Source organism: Synchiropus splendidus, chromosome 1 (genome assembly GCF_027744825.2).
Source record: "Synchiropus splendidus isolate RoL2022-P1 chromosome 1, RoL_Sspl_1.0, whole genome shotgun sequence".
Taxonomy (NCBI): domain Eukaryota; kingdom Metazoa; phylum Chordata; class Actinopteri; order Syngnathiformes; family Callionymidae; genus Synchiropus; species Synchiropus splendidus.
The window spans coordinates 6,767,499-6,783,351 of record NC_071334.1 but is presented as its reverse complement, the minus strand read 5'-3'; the positions used below and the strand labels follow the sequence as shown (position 1 = coordinate 6,783,351).

Genomic DNA, 15,853 nt, shown 5'->3' with positions numbered 1-15,853 from the left:
CAGCGACTTAATGAGCTGCCGAGGACAAATCTCATCCATAAATAATGAAATCGTGCATGTGTGTCTGTGTACATATGAGGCAGGTGCTGACGCAGCGTTTGTCAACGCAACATGATTAATGGTCCCGGCACCAAATGGGCCAAGAAAGACCTTCGGAAGGCGATAAAGACTGAAGTGGCGCCCCCTCACACTTGTGACGTCACATGCCGTCCATGATGTCAAGCGCATTTGCGGCAAATGATGAAAACCCGCCTGTTGTTAGTATTTGACGTGTTTTTGTGAGTGTGTTTACACCTCCTGTTTGTGAGTTTATCTGTGAACAGCTGGAGACTGGCCACACACGCACAAGGTTGCAAGCCATTTGCACTCAAATGGTTTTTTTTTCTTTGAAAAAGGGACAGACAGTAAACTGTGGTGAGCCAGATGTGACAGCTGCAGAGGAGGAAGTGTGTCGTGCATGTGCGAGCTAAATAGATAGCAATGCAAATAGATGTTTTTTTTCCCCATTTTTTTAATGATGATTGATTTCTCGGATGTCACCGTGAAAGTCATCTGCAGCTCAGAGATGGAGTTGGACTGAGAGCTACATTTCCATCTCTGTTCTTCTGAAAAACAATCCTCATCATCTGGTAAAATTTACTGAGACTTTTGTGGAGATCCATTTCAAATATGCCATTGCATGTGACCAGAGTCTGTGGTGATTTGGACCATATGAAAGAGGAACAGAGGTCAGTGAGTGTGTCAGTCGCTCAGTATGAAAGCTGCTCACAAGTTCACCCAGTTCTTCTGACAGCAGGTTCTCACCTGAGTGAGGTGCTCCAGCTTCTGTTTGGCCCCCTTCAGGACAGGATCGGTATTGCGGACAGTCATCTCAGGATTCTCCCTCTGGGCCTTCAGGCTGCTGCCAACCACACGACCGGCATAACTGCAGGAGAAGAGAGAGACGTGCAGCACTTCTGTCCCACTTCCGTCCTGACCCACTTCTCCTCCAGCTGTGTTGCTCATGCTTTCACCACATGCTCGGCCATCACAAAAGAGCGAGCAGCTCTTGTTCCTGAACAAGGCCGCGGTCACCTGAGACTGAGCTGATGGACAGTAATGGAATCCCATTTACATAGAGCGCTCTCACACAAAGTTTTTCCAAGGAAACTAGGTAAATTTGTGCGAGTGAAACTTGAAGTTAGAGGATGAAGTTAGAGAGGAGAAGCGACGGTGAAGTTTCCACACAAATGAAACACACTGTCCTGGATGTTCTGATGATGTCTCCTTCAGAGCGGTGCTTCATGAGAACACACCTGTAGACTGCTCTGACTCCACCATTGTGCCACACACTGAAAGTAGAGCGGCTCTTGGCGAGCTGCTTTCTGCTCATCCTGGATTATTTTGTTCGCTCATTGTGCTGCGTGCGGATCTTCTGAGTCATTACGTTCACTCATTTTCTCAGCTAATCCTGTCTGTGCTGGCGAAGCAGCTCCTCTGGAAGAAGGAAACACCAGCGCTCGTGTTAATTATTTCTCCTGAAGGCTGTGTTTAATCAGTTCATTTAGTGAGGGTTTTACATCGGACCTTGTTATTTCCTGTCCTGTCTTATCACGCAGTTCAGTTCATTCGACAGGATTTCTGTGGTCAGCTGCCTCTCCTTATCCTTCATTCATCTTCAGATTATTGCATTCAATCTGTTTCCTATTGAAAGAGAAGCATTTTGTTACTTCTCCAGTTCGTTCCAAGAGAGTTCTGAGGGTGTTTAAAACAACTCCCACTGACCTCTCTGCAGTCACAGCCAGTCACTGAAAAACCAACAAATGGAATATACAGCTCAAATATAATTATTTCTTTGGGAGCGTTTTTTTTTAAATACAATTTTAAGTGACCAACTAAATGCTCTGGCTCATATATATAAAATTTTATTTTTTAAAAATTCCCAATTTTTTGTGTGTTTTTTTGAATGACAAATCTGTACTGAAAACAATTTTAACTAAATGTAAATGTATCTGTCATGACGCTGCTCTTATTTTGTCACGTGAGTCCTGGTTTTGTTTTCTCCCTCCGTTCTCCCTGTTTCTTTGGCACATGGCTGGAGCCAATCCACCCCGATTACCTAAGTACAAAAACACCTGGACTCCAGCAACATGTGCCAGATTGTCTTCTTTGTTTCCATGAGTTCGCCTCTCTGTGATTTGACTTCTCTAGTTCCTGTGAGCGACTCCTATTGTTCCCCCAGATGGACTTCTCTAGTTTCTGTGACGCTCTCCTTTGTTCCCTGTGGTAACTCCTCGTTCTCTTGACTCTCCTTGTTTCGGTCTCTCGTTCTGTGCCCTAGCTTATTTTGGATTGCTCTGTGTTAAACCCTGGTGCCTGAGTTACTGTTTAGTTTCTTCCTGTTTCCGCGTGTTTCCTGGTTTCTTTAGTCACTATCTCAGCTCATTGTGTTTTTGTCAATCTGTTTCCAGATTTGTGTTGGTTTGTTTCTCCTGGTTCGGTGGTTTTCTGTTTGGACTTTTTACTCATGTTTATGGACTTCTACTAGTTTTAGTTTCTCCGCTTGCACTTTCAGAGTTTGCTTTTGTTTCTCCCGGTTCGGTGACGTTTTCATTCATGGTTTTATTGTTTGTTAAACATTAAAATCATTTCTAACTCGCTCCTGCCTCCTGTGTCTATCACCACCTGCGCTTAGGTCCCGCTCCACGTCCTTGACTCGTGACAGTATCAACAATAGACTTTGATTTAAACAATTTAATTTATAGTTTCAATGTACATTTACACATTCTGCGCATAAAGTGCCAGAGTATTTAACTTTATTTTTCCCAATATTAGAAAAAACACTTACCGCTATTTTCATATTAAAAAAAAATGAACTAAATTTAAGGTATAAATTGGGAGACACTTTTAAATTTCTTCTTTGTGAGGTTCGCTCATATAATGCTTCCCTCCTTCCTGCCCCTAAACCAAACCATCCAAAGCAAATGGCTTCTCTTAACCAAATGTAAATTTAATGATAATGACCCATTAATTCAGAAGTTTTCATCGTCATACTGGATTTGTGGGGACTGGCAAAAATGTCCCTACAATGCAAAATGTCCTCACAAGTAGATGTGTTTCCAAGAATGACTCCCCACAAGGACAGCTATACAAGACCACTCACGCACCTTCAGGGGTGATTAACCTCACAGCTCTGGTGGACAGTTTGTTCTGTCACCCTCTTCATAAGTTGTTTCCACCACTATTTCACTGTGACCATGTTGAGTCAGGAGTCAGACTCCCAAGTGTCTCACATCTGTTTGGCCTGTCATCAAAAGAAACATTACCCATGTGAGAAGAAAGTTTCAGGAACGTTTGCCAGACAGCATCGCTGGTTCCTGGCTGGCTGGGAAAACATGGCTCTGAGGGAAACGTGTAAACCATCCCCTGGTGTTAAGAGTCCACAAAATCACTTCCTTTATGACTTATGTGCCTCACAGGAATGGAGAATGACCCACACAAACAACTCACTTCTCCCATCTTCTCCAGTGCTTCATGTATCAGATGAAACAGATTCAGTCAACAGTCCAGGGCAGCTATAGTACATGGACTGACGCGTATTTTGAAGAGTAATATTCATCCTTGATGAAGACTGGCAGTACAAGAACGTGACACTGCTTCATCATCACCATCATCACGGTTCCTTCAGAGATAAGCTAAATATGACAGTTATGTAATACACTATGACCGCCACCAGGTGCGATTACTTTCATGCCAAACTTTGGGTCACATGCTTCTCTTTTCCAGCATGGCTTCATCTGCAACCACTTCCATGCTACAAGCCAGTGATATCAAAGTTGAATATTTTGTTGGTGCCCAAAGGATTAAGACAGAACCATCAACTCAAAACAGCAAGTACATGGTCACACAGGCAACACTCCTGTCCTTGTCTAGGGTCTTGGACTTTCAAAAGAAGGTTAGGTAACTCATTCCAAGCCTCCTGAAAAGTGTGGCGACATGACCAACAAGCTTTTGTGAGAAATCTCTGTTCTTCCAACAATTCTTGCAGAAGAACTAGCTGACTAAAATACTAGTATGATGACTGTGATCCTGATAAAAAGAAGTGAAGCACAGCAAAGGTGCAACAAGGGACAGATGCAGAGGAGATAAGAAGAGAGAGAGAGCGAGAAGAGATTGGACTTCAGGATCACAAGTTTGTGAGACTCAAAAGATGATTGTCAACATGAGAGTTAGGAGGCGTAATGCCATGCTTTCAATAATCTTCCTGAAGTCACAAAGGAGCATTGATTTGACCTTCATTAATCCGAGGAGTTCCGCACGCAGCATTCACTTCAGCCGAACAATGAACCCAATAATGAAGTCAGACAGTAAACAAAAGCAGTATTATTATTTAATGTGAGCACAGAGCACTTCTGCTCATCGTCTGTCCTTATTTAAGCCTAATATTGAATGTGTATTTTGCTTTAGTATGAGCCACTACTGTGAGTTTCATCGAGGAGCTTCAGATTGTCTTTTCACCAAGGCATCCATCGACCTAGCAAAGGCTGTGCTCGACAACATGATGTTAACCTTTTGGGCGAATACAGCAGCATTCCTGAATCGATCAAGTGATACAATCATTTAGCTACTCGCAGCTGACTCTTCACGCCTCTACAAGCATCACAACACTGAAATATCAATGACGTGCCTCGGTGGAATACATCCCCAAATGAAGGCTCTTGGATAGAAGGAGCAGACGCCATGCCACAAGCTCATGCCCGTGTCTTAAGGGGATCCCGGACACCTGACAAGGAAGGCCATTTTGGCCGTAGCTTGTCACCAGAGATGAAGGTAGTGCCTCAGACGGACTATTAAATGGAGATCACCAGGAAAGGGAGGGACCAGCTAGAGAGCAACTGTCTTTGAATCGGACACAGGGCGCCTGGATTTATTAAATGTAAAACTTGCATGGCTCACATTTATATTCAACAGAAACATCCCATTTTGAACCCTGCGTCATCCTCACGGAGGAACAAGGAAGTGCCTGGAAGTGCTTGCGGCTAGATAGTTCTCTTTATGTTGGATTGGACCCAGCAGTCCTGCAACCATTCCACCCATCTCCGCACCATTTCATGGTAAAACAATGACAGAAAGGTATCAAGAAAACGCCCGTAAAATACCCATTATTGATAACCAATTTCTTCAATGCCATAGGTAGGACAAACTGACACTCGAAGGGGTCAACGCAATCTCCTCTTTAAAACAGTGCAACCGATTTTTATGACTTTGCCGACGCAAGACGTAATGAAAAGATCAATTATTTATGAGCCGCAGCAGTCCAGCCGTCCTCACTTATCAGCTCTCCGACGACCACACCGAGGACCTTGGCCATCTCTTCAGGAATGAAAAGCTCAGCGGAGACCCAGGTTTGGGGGCGCTAATCTATTTGCAGGGCGGCACCTTCTTAAAACAGACTGCCAAGGGCTGAGGAACGCCTGCTGGAAGGCGAAGAGATATGATTATGAGTTTCTGCTGCCATCAGATTTATGGAGGCTGCGGCACAGACGGGCCAGCGCTGGATTTAATTTGTCTCTCAGCAAGTTCGGGTGGTTCAACAAATAAATCGCGGGCGAGCGGAAGCGCGGCGAAAGTCGGCGGCTGTGATTGTGCTCACACCTTTCACCTTTTGTCTTTGTCGTCAATTTGCTCCCTTTTTTTGTTCAAATAAAAGAAGTCGAGTGAACCATCAGAAAGGTCTGTACTGGTCGGCACAGCATGTTTTATTAGGGCTTAAATGAGGTGACATGTCGCACCAATGAAGAGTTGGAAACCTGTGTGTGTCTCTCGTAAAAAGGCCAAAGATAATCATAAATAATTCTCAATAAAATAGCTTCAATTTAGGGCTGGACTATTATTCGAATTTTTATTGGGATTAAGATTATGAACACGTGATAATCGTCACTATTTAGCCAGACACCCGTCTCATTCTGAACGCTGCACCACGCCTCGTCCCCGATGGGAAGCTACTGTGGAGGGCACAGTGAGCGCGCTACACACCATGAGCCACTCAGGGCGAAGCTCTGCCTGTCAGTGAGCGAGAGCTCGAGCCTTTACACGGAGTGGGGGACGCTAATATTAGCCACTGTTAGCTCCGGACTCGGTCGCCTGTACACCAACGGCATGGTTTTCAGCGTCAGAACATCCGAGGAGCAGACGCTCATCCAGAGTCACAGCAGCAGGGCTCGCTGCTTGTTGGAGATGTTTCAAAAACCAATGACTATTTGGAAGAGCAGGAATGCATTGGAACAATCGCATGCGCTCAACCTGAGAAAAGCAAGCGCTCCTTGTCATTCATCACGCTGCAGACACGCAGGAAGACTGCTCAAATATGAAAGTGACTTCTCTCATGAAAAACGACTAAAAAAGAGCTCAATCAGAAGCACAGAAAAATCCATGCAAGTGCCTGCTCAGCTGGAAACATTGTCTGCCGTCTCCACTGTCCTCTAACGCCAGACCATACTGACTGGTGATTCCAGAAAGAAACATTTAACCTCCATGATGAAGGTCAACTGACAAATTATCATTTATATTTCACGCATTGTTTTCTTGTAGTTCATTGTTCAATAAAGTTTGAAAGAAGAAGAAAATCTTAAATTGAGTAGAATAACCGTTTGAATAATGGTGATTATGATACCAACCAAAATAACTGCGATGATCATTTTCGCCATAATCGTCCAACTCTACTTCAACTGTAAAAGTGTGTAACAGGCCAGGGCCATTTAGCACGAAGACGCCGCCCAGGCTCTGATGAGCGGCGGAAAATTCCAGATTATCATTCTCCACCAGCTCACGCCGAGATGAATCAGATATTGGGAATCATGACTCTGCATAAATACACAAAAACAACTGCTTTGTGTTCAGCAGCTCGTAAAGATCAAATGGTAATGATGTTTGTGCTGGCGAACAAAAAGTTTGGAGCCCCGTGATTGGTCCGCAGACTGCCCACCTGCTCGCGCACAGAGGCTCGTGTGAGACGCGTCACTCTGAGTGACAGCCAATAAGAGCTAGAGAATGCCAGACATAAATCACCACTGCCAAATTGACAATTTTGCTCTGCGGTTGCCCTCGGTTACTGTGAGGTTGCTAATGGTAACACACACAATTTCCACCTTTCTTCTGTCGAACCCCTGCATCAATCACTGGGCAGAAGAAAGTATTTGCATTGTGCAAACCGAGGAAACTGACAGCCCCATTGTCTCCCAGAAAAACATCTGTTAGAGAAGACAGAGGAGACACACCTCCATTTGCAGCTGCAGACTCTTTGTTTGGATTGAAGAGTTACATTCTGACCACCTTCCTAATAGAGTTTTGGATTCAGCCTGACAACAGCCTTCACCAACGACGACTCAGCCGTCGATTTACTCAACTATTTTCGTCCTCTTATCAGAGGTCAGGTCGTGGGGGCAACAGCTGAAGCAAAGAAGCCCATGCTTGCCACGCTTTTCCAAGAAAAAATTTCCTGAAATATTTGGCTATAAAGTACAAAATAAAGTACACAAATAATGCTTTATTATGATTATTATTATTATTATTATTATATTAATAATAGTAAAAGAGCAACTTGTGTACTGATTTGAGCACCTGTTTTCACAAAACTCTCTACAATTTAAGATATTTACATTAGAGAATGTGCATAAGCATCACCCATTGAAAATGCTTGGTTTCACAAAGATGTTCTCTTAGCCACACCCACTATTGTTGGGTTTACAGCTGGGAAGTTAATCCATCATGTTTCCCTGCAGTAATTTCAGATCTACAGCAGAGGCCACTATTGAGTGACCAACACAGTGTCAACACAGTTGGTGTCATTTGTCAATACAATCCTTGAAGTATGACCAACGCATCACTACCCATGAGTCCCTTGCCTTCAGAGAAGCATTTGGAGCAGCATAGACAAGACAGTTGGTCACTAAACATAAAACTGACTCAAGAGTCATCTGGGTAAAACGTTCAACACAAGTTTGTGTAATGGCAAAACCACGCAACATTGTACAAACTCCCAACTCACAAGCAAATTGAGGAGCACTGCCACTGTCAGCATTTGTTCTCATTCATTTTGTGTACAACATGAAGTTCACAGATCCATTAATCCAAAAGACGTTTATTGATGTTTATTGGCGTTTCAGTCCAGTGGTTTTCTGCAAAACATGCAACACAGCGAGTCATGTTGTCTCAACACTCAAAAGTGCTTTCAAAAACATACTAATAATAATAATCCACGGAACAGCTATAATGAGGGTTTTAAGAAAGGCAACTGTGTTTCTCTTCCTCGCAGCCAAAAACTCACTTTTTCATCTATCAAGACAGTCACAGTTAAGGTTAAAAATATTCTCCACAAAGTCTGTAAGTGACACTCTTTCAACCCCTTGATCCTTCCCAGGAACATGAAATGTAACACGTCATATTGACGTCACAGATCATTCAGGCTTAGTTTTAAATGGAAACATGGTGATTCCACACTTCACCAAATGTTGAGCTTCATCCTGCAAACACTGCAGATAACTCTTAAAACACTGAAGAACATAAGCCTCGGCTGGTTAAAAGACAGACTCATGTTACACACTCGAGGCCAGTGAGCTGAGTAACTCTCATAGATATTCAGCAGATGACGGAGTCCCTGCATGTCTACACCCAAAAATCTCACTTCACCTGGACTTCCTCCAACAGCTGCCTTCATGACTAATACGCTCTCGCGCCCAAACGCTGGCGTCACTCTCACAATGGTCCTTCTATCTTGAAAGGCAACTCCCTGACAGTGATGAGGGACGTGGGCCAAATTATTCATCCAGTTAATAGCATTAACAGTATGTTGTTCATCAGCTGGAGCCCCTTCTTGCTCATGGGCTACACACAAACAAGCTCAGCCTCACAACATCTCAGTCGACCGTCCTCCCTCCCAGGCCTAAGGCGACGCTGCATTCAACCGAATCACTGCGCTCACAGCAAAACCTCTGAAGCCAAGAAGTAGAAGTACTCAGAAATACTCAAGTCGCCTTCATGGTTTGCCAGTCTGACTGCACAAAAAACAAAGGTTTGACTTTGAATATATATATATATATATATATATATATATATATATTGAGCAACTCACTGAAACTCACTTCTTACTCTGTTATTGTCCACCACTGATATTGACACTGTAATTTGTCGTGATAGTGACAGACTTAATGGCGAGCAGAGAAATACAGCTGACACCGAAAACACAAATACCGGTACAATATTCAATACAATCACAATCGTCGACCTTAAACTGCGATCACATTCATTTAGACCCAACTATGCATTATTTATTTCAGCAGAGCTGGAGATCTCCTTCAATCGCACACGTTCTTTCCTCATTGATAAATGAAGTTTTTTATTATTATTATTATTATTGTTGTTCACACTCCCTATTGACTTTGGCTGCTCTTATTTTAACGGCATCAGCGCCTTTGTGCTATTATAAAAGGCCTTTGTGCTATTATAAAAGGAAGCGGAACCAAAACTAGGGTGTGGCTTGAAATACAATACCGCACAAAATTGGTAAAATGGCCCCCTCTTCTGGAGTCATCACGCAATTGCGTTTAATTCTTCATTTGTCCATATAGTGTGTGAAATAAATCTCAAATTCATCATCTGAATACAGCCAGACAAATGCTGGATGTTGATGGTTTTTTTCAGAGAGTCAGACAGATGACAGAGTATGGAAAACCGTTTGGTCATAATTTAGACATCAATCATGTTTCAGCTGTACAAGTACTACATTTTCAGTAACAGTTCTCAGTGTTGGTTGACTATTTTACAACAGTACACCTTAGTAGTAAAACAAAAAGTGTCACATGTACTACCAGTGGAGCTGAAAAGTATTTCTCTACTAGTGCTTCCAGTGAACTAAAAAAACTCAAGTAGAGAATTTTGAGTTGCTTGTACGACTAGTAGACCTCGAAAAGACAGTCACTGGTATATTTTAAGATTTACACGTAATAGTAGCAGTAGTAGTAGTAATAACAAAACCTTTCTACAAGTAGACCATTTTGATTCACCAGTATCATACGCTCTCACACTAGTGCGTAAAACACTAGTCAAATTATTTTTGGTTTTTTTGTAGTACAAGTGCAGTTCAACCTGCAGCAGTAGTACTAGTAGATCAAATGCAAAGTGGGATGAGATTATAACCAAATTCTGCTCTCTGATAAGCTTAAATATTTTCCAGCCAATTGGAAGCCAGAATTTACTTTTTCCCTGCCCATTTATGAGCATACAAGAGTTACAAGCGGCACAAGTACAAGTCCACTAAGAGCAATAGCAAACACGACTAGTGAACATTTTTGGCTTAGTTGCAACTATGACACTTTCTGCTTTACAAGTAATGTGTACTTGCACACTAGTGAATAAAAACGGAGTACTGTAATGTCACGTAAAAATGTGCCACTTGCAGAGCTAAAACAATGTTGACATTGCCCATGTCAAATTTATGACCAAACGTGTTGACAATGGCACAGAAGTTTGACGATTCCGGACAACAACATCTGGATCCCCTTCACCCTTGACCTTCACCACTGACTCATGGCATTTCAGATCAAGGAGCTCTCATCATAATCCCTGCGAGATCCTTGAAGATTGAAGACTTTCCTCACAGATCACCAAAAGTTCACCAAAAAAAACATGTTTCAAATAATTTTCAAACACTATTAAACACAAATTTAGCTGGAGCAACATGCATTTTAAGCTACACGGGCCCAGACAATGAGTGGAGTGCATGATGCATGAAGAAAGGGCCTTTCATAATCCAATGTAGACCTCACTTTGCAGACCAGCATCCTCCATGTATATCTGCTACGTGTCACGATACAATAACTGCAATGAATTCGACTCAGGAGCAGCGAACGCGAGCACCTTCTGTGGCCGTGTGAGCGACTATTTCTTTAATTTGACTGGGCCCAAACACAGACGTTTGTAAGTGAAGTGGGTCAGAGGCTGGAGGAGATGAATGGAGGCCTGAATGGGAGGATGGTGAGATGAATGAACCGTTGAGTGAATGAGCGGGTGGATGGATGGATGGGAGAGAGGGAAGACGTAAAGAGGTCGGAGAGGCGCATCGTGGATTGGGTCCAACTCGAGCTCTCCCTGCCCTGAAGTAAACTTAACACTAACATGGTGTGACACAACAGGATCTCATGGAGCATCTTAGTCATCTCTGAAATAATAATCCATCCTCTGTCTCCTCACAAGTTACATAACCCAGATCAATTTTTTTCCGTTCCATACAGACGGGCGATTCAGCGCAGATCTGTGCATGATTGACCCATAAAAGCTGATCTTCGCTGTGAATGTGACGCTGGCGTCGCCGTATGAATGTCTGTGTTTGTGTGTGTGCAATTGTGCGTGTGTCTTTTTGTGTCCATGTTGTTGTCGATGTGTGTGCCTGCCCGTTTGTCTTGTTGGAGCTGCCAATGTGATCACCATGAGAAAGGGTCTGGAAACAAACTCTCTAACCTTCACAGCCCCGTCAACCCCCGACACACACACACACACACAGACAGACACACACGTCCGACAGATTAATCTCACAAACATGGTATCATTTTCCCTTGATCTAATGGAGGACAGTCACCAAATGTAACCAAGCACTTTCACGAAAGGACCGGCGTCTGTGACATCAGTTGTTGAGTTGAAAACTCTGGGACCTTGGTTAACCCTGACCAATAACTCTCAACGTCAGCTCGCCAAAATATGATTACACAGCCTTGTTAGGTGGAGAAAAGACTCAACATCCATGAACACAAACCTCTCCACCACGTCCTGCCCGCTCCAACAGGAGTGCTGCTCCACCTCCATCTCACTCTCACACAGCATCCCTGGCAGTTCTGAGAAGAAGCGCAGGTATCTCTGGATGGAGCTCTCGAATTCCCTGAAAAGAACGTAACTGAGATCATTAAAAAAATACATACATAAAACTAAAACTGCTTCTGTACAGTATAAACTTGGGGCATCATGCACACAAGGAAGTGGTCATTTGGATCATAAAAAAAATACTATTTTATTATATAACATATTTTATTTTTAGTTTTACATTTAAGACATTTTTACAATGGAGTATTAGGGCTACATAAAGAAGATAAAATATATATTCTTCACAACATTAATCTAATTAAAAAATTGTTCTTTACAAGCTTAATGACATCGTATTCTTTTTTCTTTATGTGACCCAATAAGCTTTTCTTTTGGTCGAACAAACTCAAGACTGGAACCTGTCTGATTATAAAAATGCGATACTAAAACATCAACACAAACAAAACATTAACGAAATATGAAACAAATTTCGAGTAATAAAACATTTGAAAGAGGAAAAAACTAACAAAAGCATTTAAATGTTTAAAAATAAAAAAAATATATTGAAATATGACAAAAGTGAAAAGAATATTTGAAAACACACAAACAAACCAAATATCATTTTAGCAAGAAAGGCACTGAAGAGAACGTGCTATTCCTTGGGCTGGGTGACGCACCGATAAACCGATAAATGAAATGATCAATACTACAGACTACAGAGAAATGAAGTAAATTTGACGTATCCATACAGTTTTTAGTAGACCACCATCATGTACTGAGTTTTAAATGTTTTGAAGGTGCTGGTGCTCTGTAGCATCTCAGTGTAGCTACAAATAAAAGCAAATACAAAAAACATGCCTCATTTTTTTTACCTATATTTTAAACATTCCCAATTCATTTATTTGTTTGATTTCTACACATTTTTATGTTCACTATCTTCCGCACTGATTTACACTAGCAACAACAACTGGATTGAAGGGACAGCTGTTATGTTTATTTATTTATTTTGGGGGGTCTCTAAATTTCAGGAAACCTTTGGAATGTTTTAAATAATTGGGTAGGTTGGGATACAACTCTTGTTCTACTTAATACAATATCAGCAAAGACGTGACATATTTGCTTTCAGCTACTCAACATTTTCACTGGATTCAAGTGCACCAAAACACAGCTCTTTCTGAACATGGCGTAATGTAAATGCAAACGTAACTACTTTGAACAGAACAGATCAAACTACAATGTCTGGTTATTGAACGTGATTATTAAAGGGTCAGCAGCTTTAGAACATATTCGTATTTCATCTATTTTAATCTTCTACACGACAGATTCCTACCACAGATTGTTAGCCTGGAAAACCATTTTGTTAACTTTATCAGACTTGGACTGTGTAAAGGTTGTCATACAGTTCCATACTTACCTTCTTTCTATTCCAACATTTCATTCTAGTTTTGTAGAGTTTACATATAAATCTCCAACATGACTTTGCAGAGACTCCACCAGTGTCAGGTGAGCCGTCACGTTAGCCGTTCGCTCCGTTAGCACTGCACTACAGTCTTAGCGTCGCGGGTCAGAGACCGGAACACTCACATCGTTCTGCCGTGACGGCGAGTGGTCGAGTTTGGGCGAAGAAAGAAACGACTCGAAGTAGCGTTTTTGACCGGCTTGTTTGCTCCGGCGGTGACTGTGTGACGTGTGACAAGCGTGCGGAGTGTCAGGTCCGCGCGTCAGCATAGATCTATACGGTACAGAATACGACGTCCTCACGATCTCCTCAGATCTATCGCACCTATATCGCACCAACCCTACCCGACATGTTATTGTTCAATATCACAGACTGCAGTGACCTCAATTGGAAACCAGGTGGCAGTAGCGTCACCTGGCTCCTACAACACACAGTTTTACTGAGAAGAGAGGGAGAAAAGATGCACCTTAAAGCACCTGAAAGGCAAAGAGAAATGAAGAATGAAAGATAATCCGTGTGACATGATGTTTCACCTTGATATCCTTTTCAAACTTCTGCTCTTATCAACTCTGGAACCTTTAAGAGGAAAAGACCTGGAGGGAAACACACAGAGTGAACAGGCAGCTGTAATATTCATGATCTTGATGTCTCCATCATAGAGCACAGAAAAACGAATCCTTCTACCGGCTGGGCTGCAGCTTCATGCGTGGATGTCCCTCAGGGGAAGACGAAGTGACGGACGACCTGTGCGAGGATGTTTCTGAGCTGACCAAAGCCTCCCCATGTGGGACTCTGGGTTTTGAAGCTGGTCCGACTGGCCCAGCTGCCAGAGGTCCACACACTTTCTCCACCTGTGAAGACATCAGTCTCGGCATCTATGTGGATTTGCTTCACAGCACCGCATCACCCCATTAAGAGAGCTGGCAGAGATCAGGTGAACCCAACAGCAGGTCCAGCCCCTGCAGCATCACCTGCCAGGCAAGTGCCAACGATCATCACTACTTCCTGTTAGGGATGGCGATTATTTATCGTACACGATATCCCGCCAAACACAAGCTCCACGATGACAATTCAAAATCTCACGATAAATTCGATAAGCACGTGACACACTCGCTGCATTGGACCTGCACACGTGAACATGACGAGACAGTGACAGTGCGCCGCGCTCTCCAGCTCCGCGGCGTGTGACAGTTGTGGAGAGTGTGGTGGACTTTGGTTCACCATCGTAGTTACTTATTTTTAATCCAGGGAACCCTTGATCATGACACTGGTCGACTCTGAGTCTCTGGATCCCTGTTTATTTGATGAGGTGGAGTGGTCCTCATAGGTTCTCTGACGCGCTCGTCTGCCTTGGTTCACATCAACACATGCAGGTCTCCCGCTGCCAAGGTGAAAATAGTTGGATATTGGCGGAGGCGTCCTCTTCCACGTCCCCATTAGGGTTCACTGATCGCGGACACACTCTCACAGGCAGCGCTAATGCTACGAGCCGCCATCAGTTAGGGACCGTCAACAAATTCTAAAGCCTCAAAGTAAGAGTGACATCTTCAATAAGGCCATGGAAAACAAGCATTTTAGGAGAGAGAATTGTGGAAAGGTTTTTCATCACACAAGACAAAGGACTGACAGTTTGTATCATGATCTGGAGAATAGAATATGACTAAACAGACGGCTCAATTTAACCCCTAAATAAAATCTATGTCTATGAGAGACGTGAAACATAGAATTTCTCATCTCTACAATCGGTTAACTATTATATTTAGACATAAAAAATGATGTTGGAGACAAATTCCAGTAATAATTTTCATCAGTTTCACGAGAGTCTGTAGTGTGTACAACACATGGAATAAAAATGAAAATGCATTTATCGTGATAGTTCTTGTTATCGCTGAAATGACTACATTTATCGTGATAACTTTTTTTGTCCATATCACCCAACCCTACTTCCTCAGACATTTTTACGTCCAATATGGTACTGAATAAGTAGCTGTGGTTACATGAACCACTCCAACCGCAACAAATGCCAGGTATTTTTAAAAGGCAGCCAAGCTATTGGTAACAAATGAAATAAATAAAATGACTCATATGTAAATAAGTCACCAGTGGAGGGTGGAATGTCCAAGAATATTGACAGCTCCTGACACAGTGAAGCCCTAATTGGAGCAAACCTAAAAATGCAGCCAGGCGGAGAGCGAGAGCTTCCAGTTTTCTCTCTTTCATTTATTTAGAGCAAACACTTCTGTCTTCAAAAGGCTGGCAGCCATCATCTTTTATTCCTGACGCGCTGGTGGCGCAGAACAAAAAGGGGCTTGATGTTTGCTTTGGGTGGGATGAATGAGAAGCTCCATCAAACATTTAATGAAGTGCGATTTCTTATTAGCCACAATTATCGTGCAATTATTCCTGTGTGGCTTTGTTTACTTCTCAGGAATCTACTCCACTGAGTCCACAGTGTTCTCGTCAACGTTGGACAGCGCCGCCGCTCCTTCCTCCAGCAGTGTGTGCACGCATGCATGTGTTTGTGTGTCGTCTGTTTGTCCAGAGATTAGCCACAGAAACTTTCTC

The 15,853-nt window shown here is 42.8% G+C and overlaps 1 protein-coding gene across 1 annotated transcript in view; it reads right to left on the bottom strand.

Annotated features, from left to right (window-relative positions):
• The window catches only part of LOC128752909 (glypican-5-like), a 45,282-nt gene that overhangs the window by 20,545 nt on the left and 8,884 nt on the right, over positions 1-15,853 (bottom strand). The window contains exons 5-8 of the mRNA XM_053854691.1: positions 13,973-14,139; positions 13,822-13,881; positions 11,786-11,908; positions 805-925 (exon numbers count right to left, since the gene is read on the bottom strand). Of these exons, the coding sequence (XP_053710666.1) occupies positions 805-925; positions 11,786-11,908; positions 13,822-13,881; positions 13,973-14,139 (471 nt within the window). The remainder of the gene's footprint in view (positions 1-804; positions 926-11,785; positions 11,909-13,821; positions 13,882-13,972; positions 14,140-15,853) is intronic.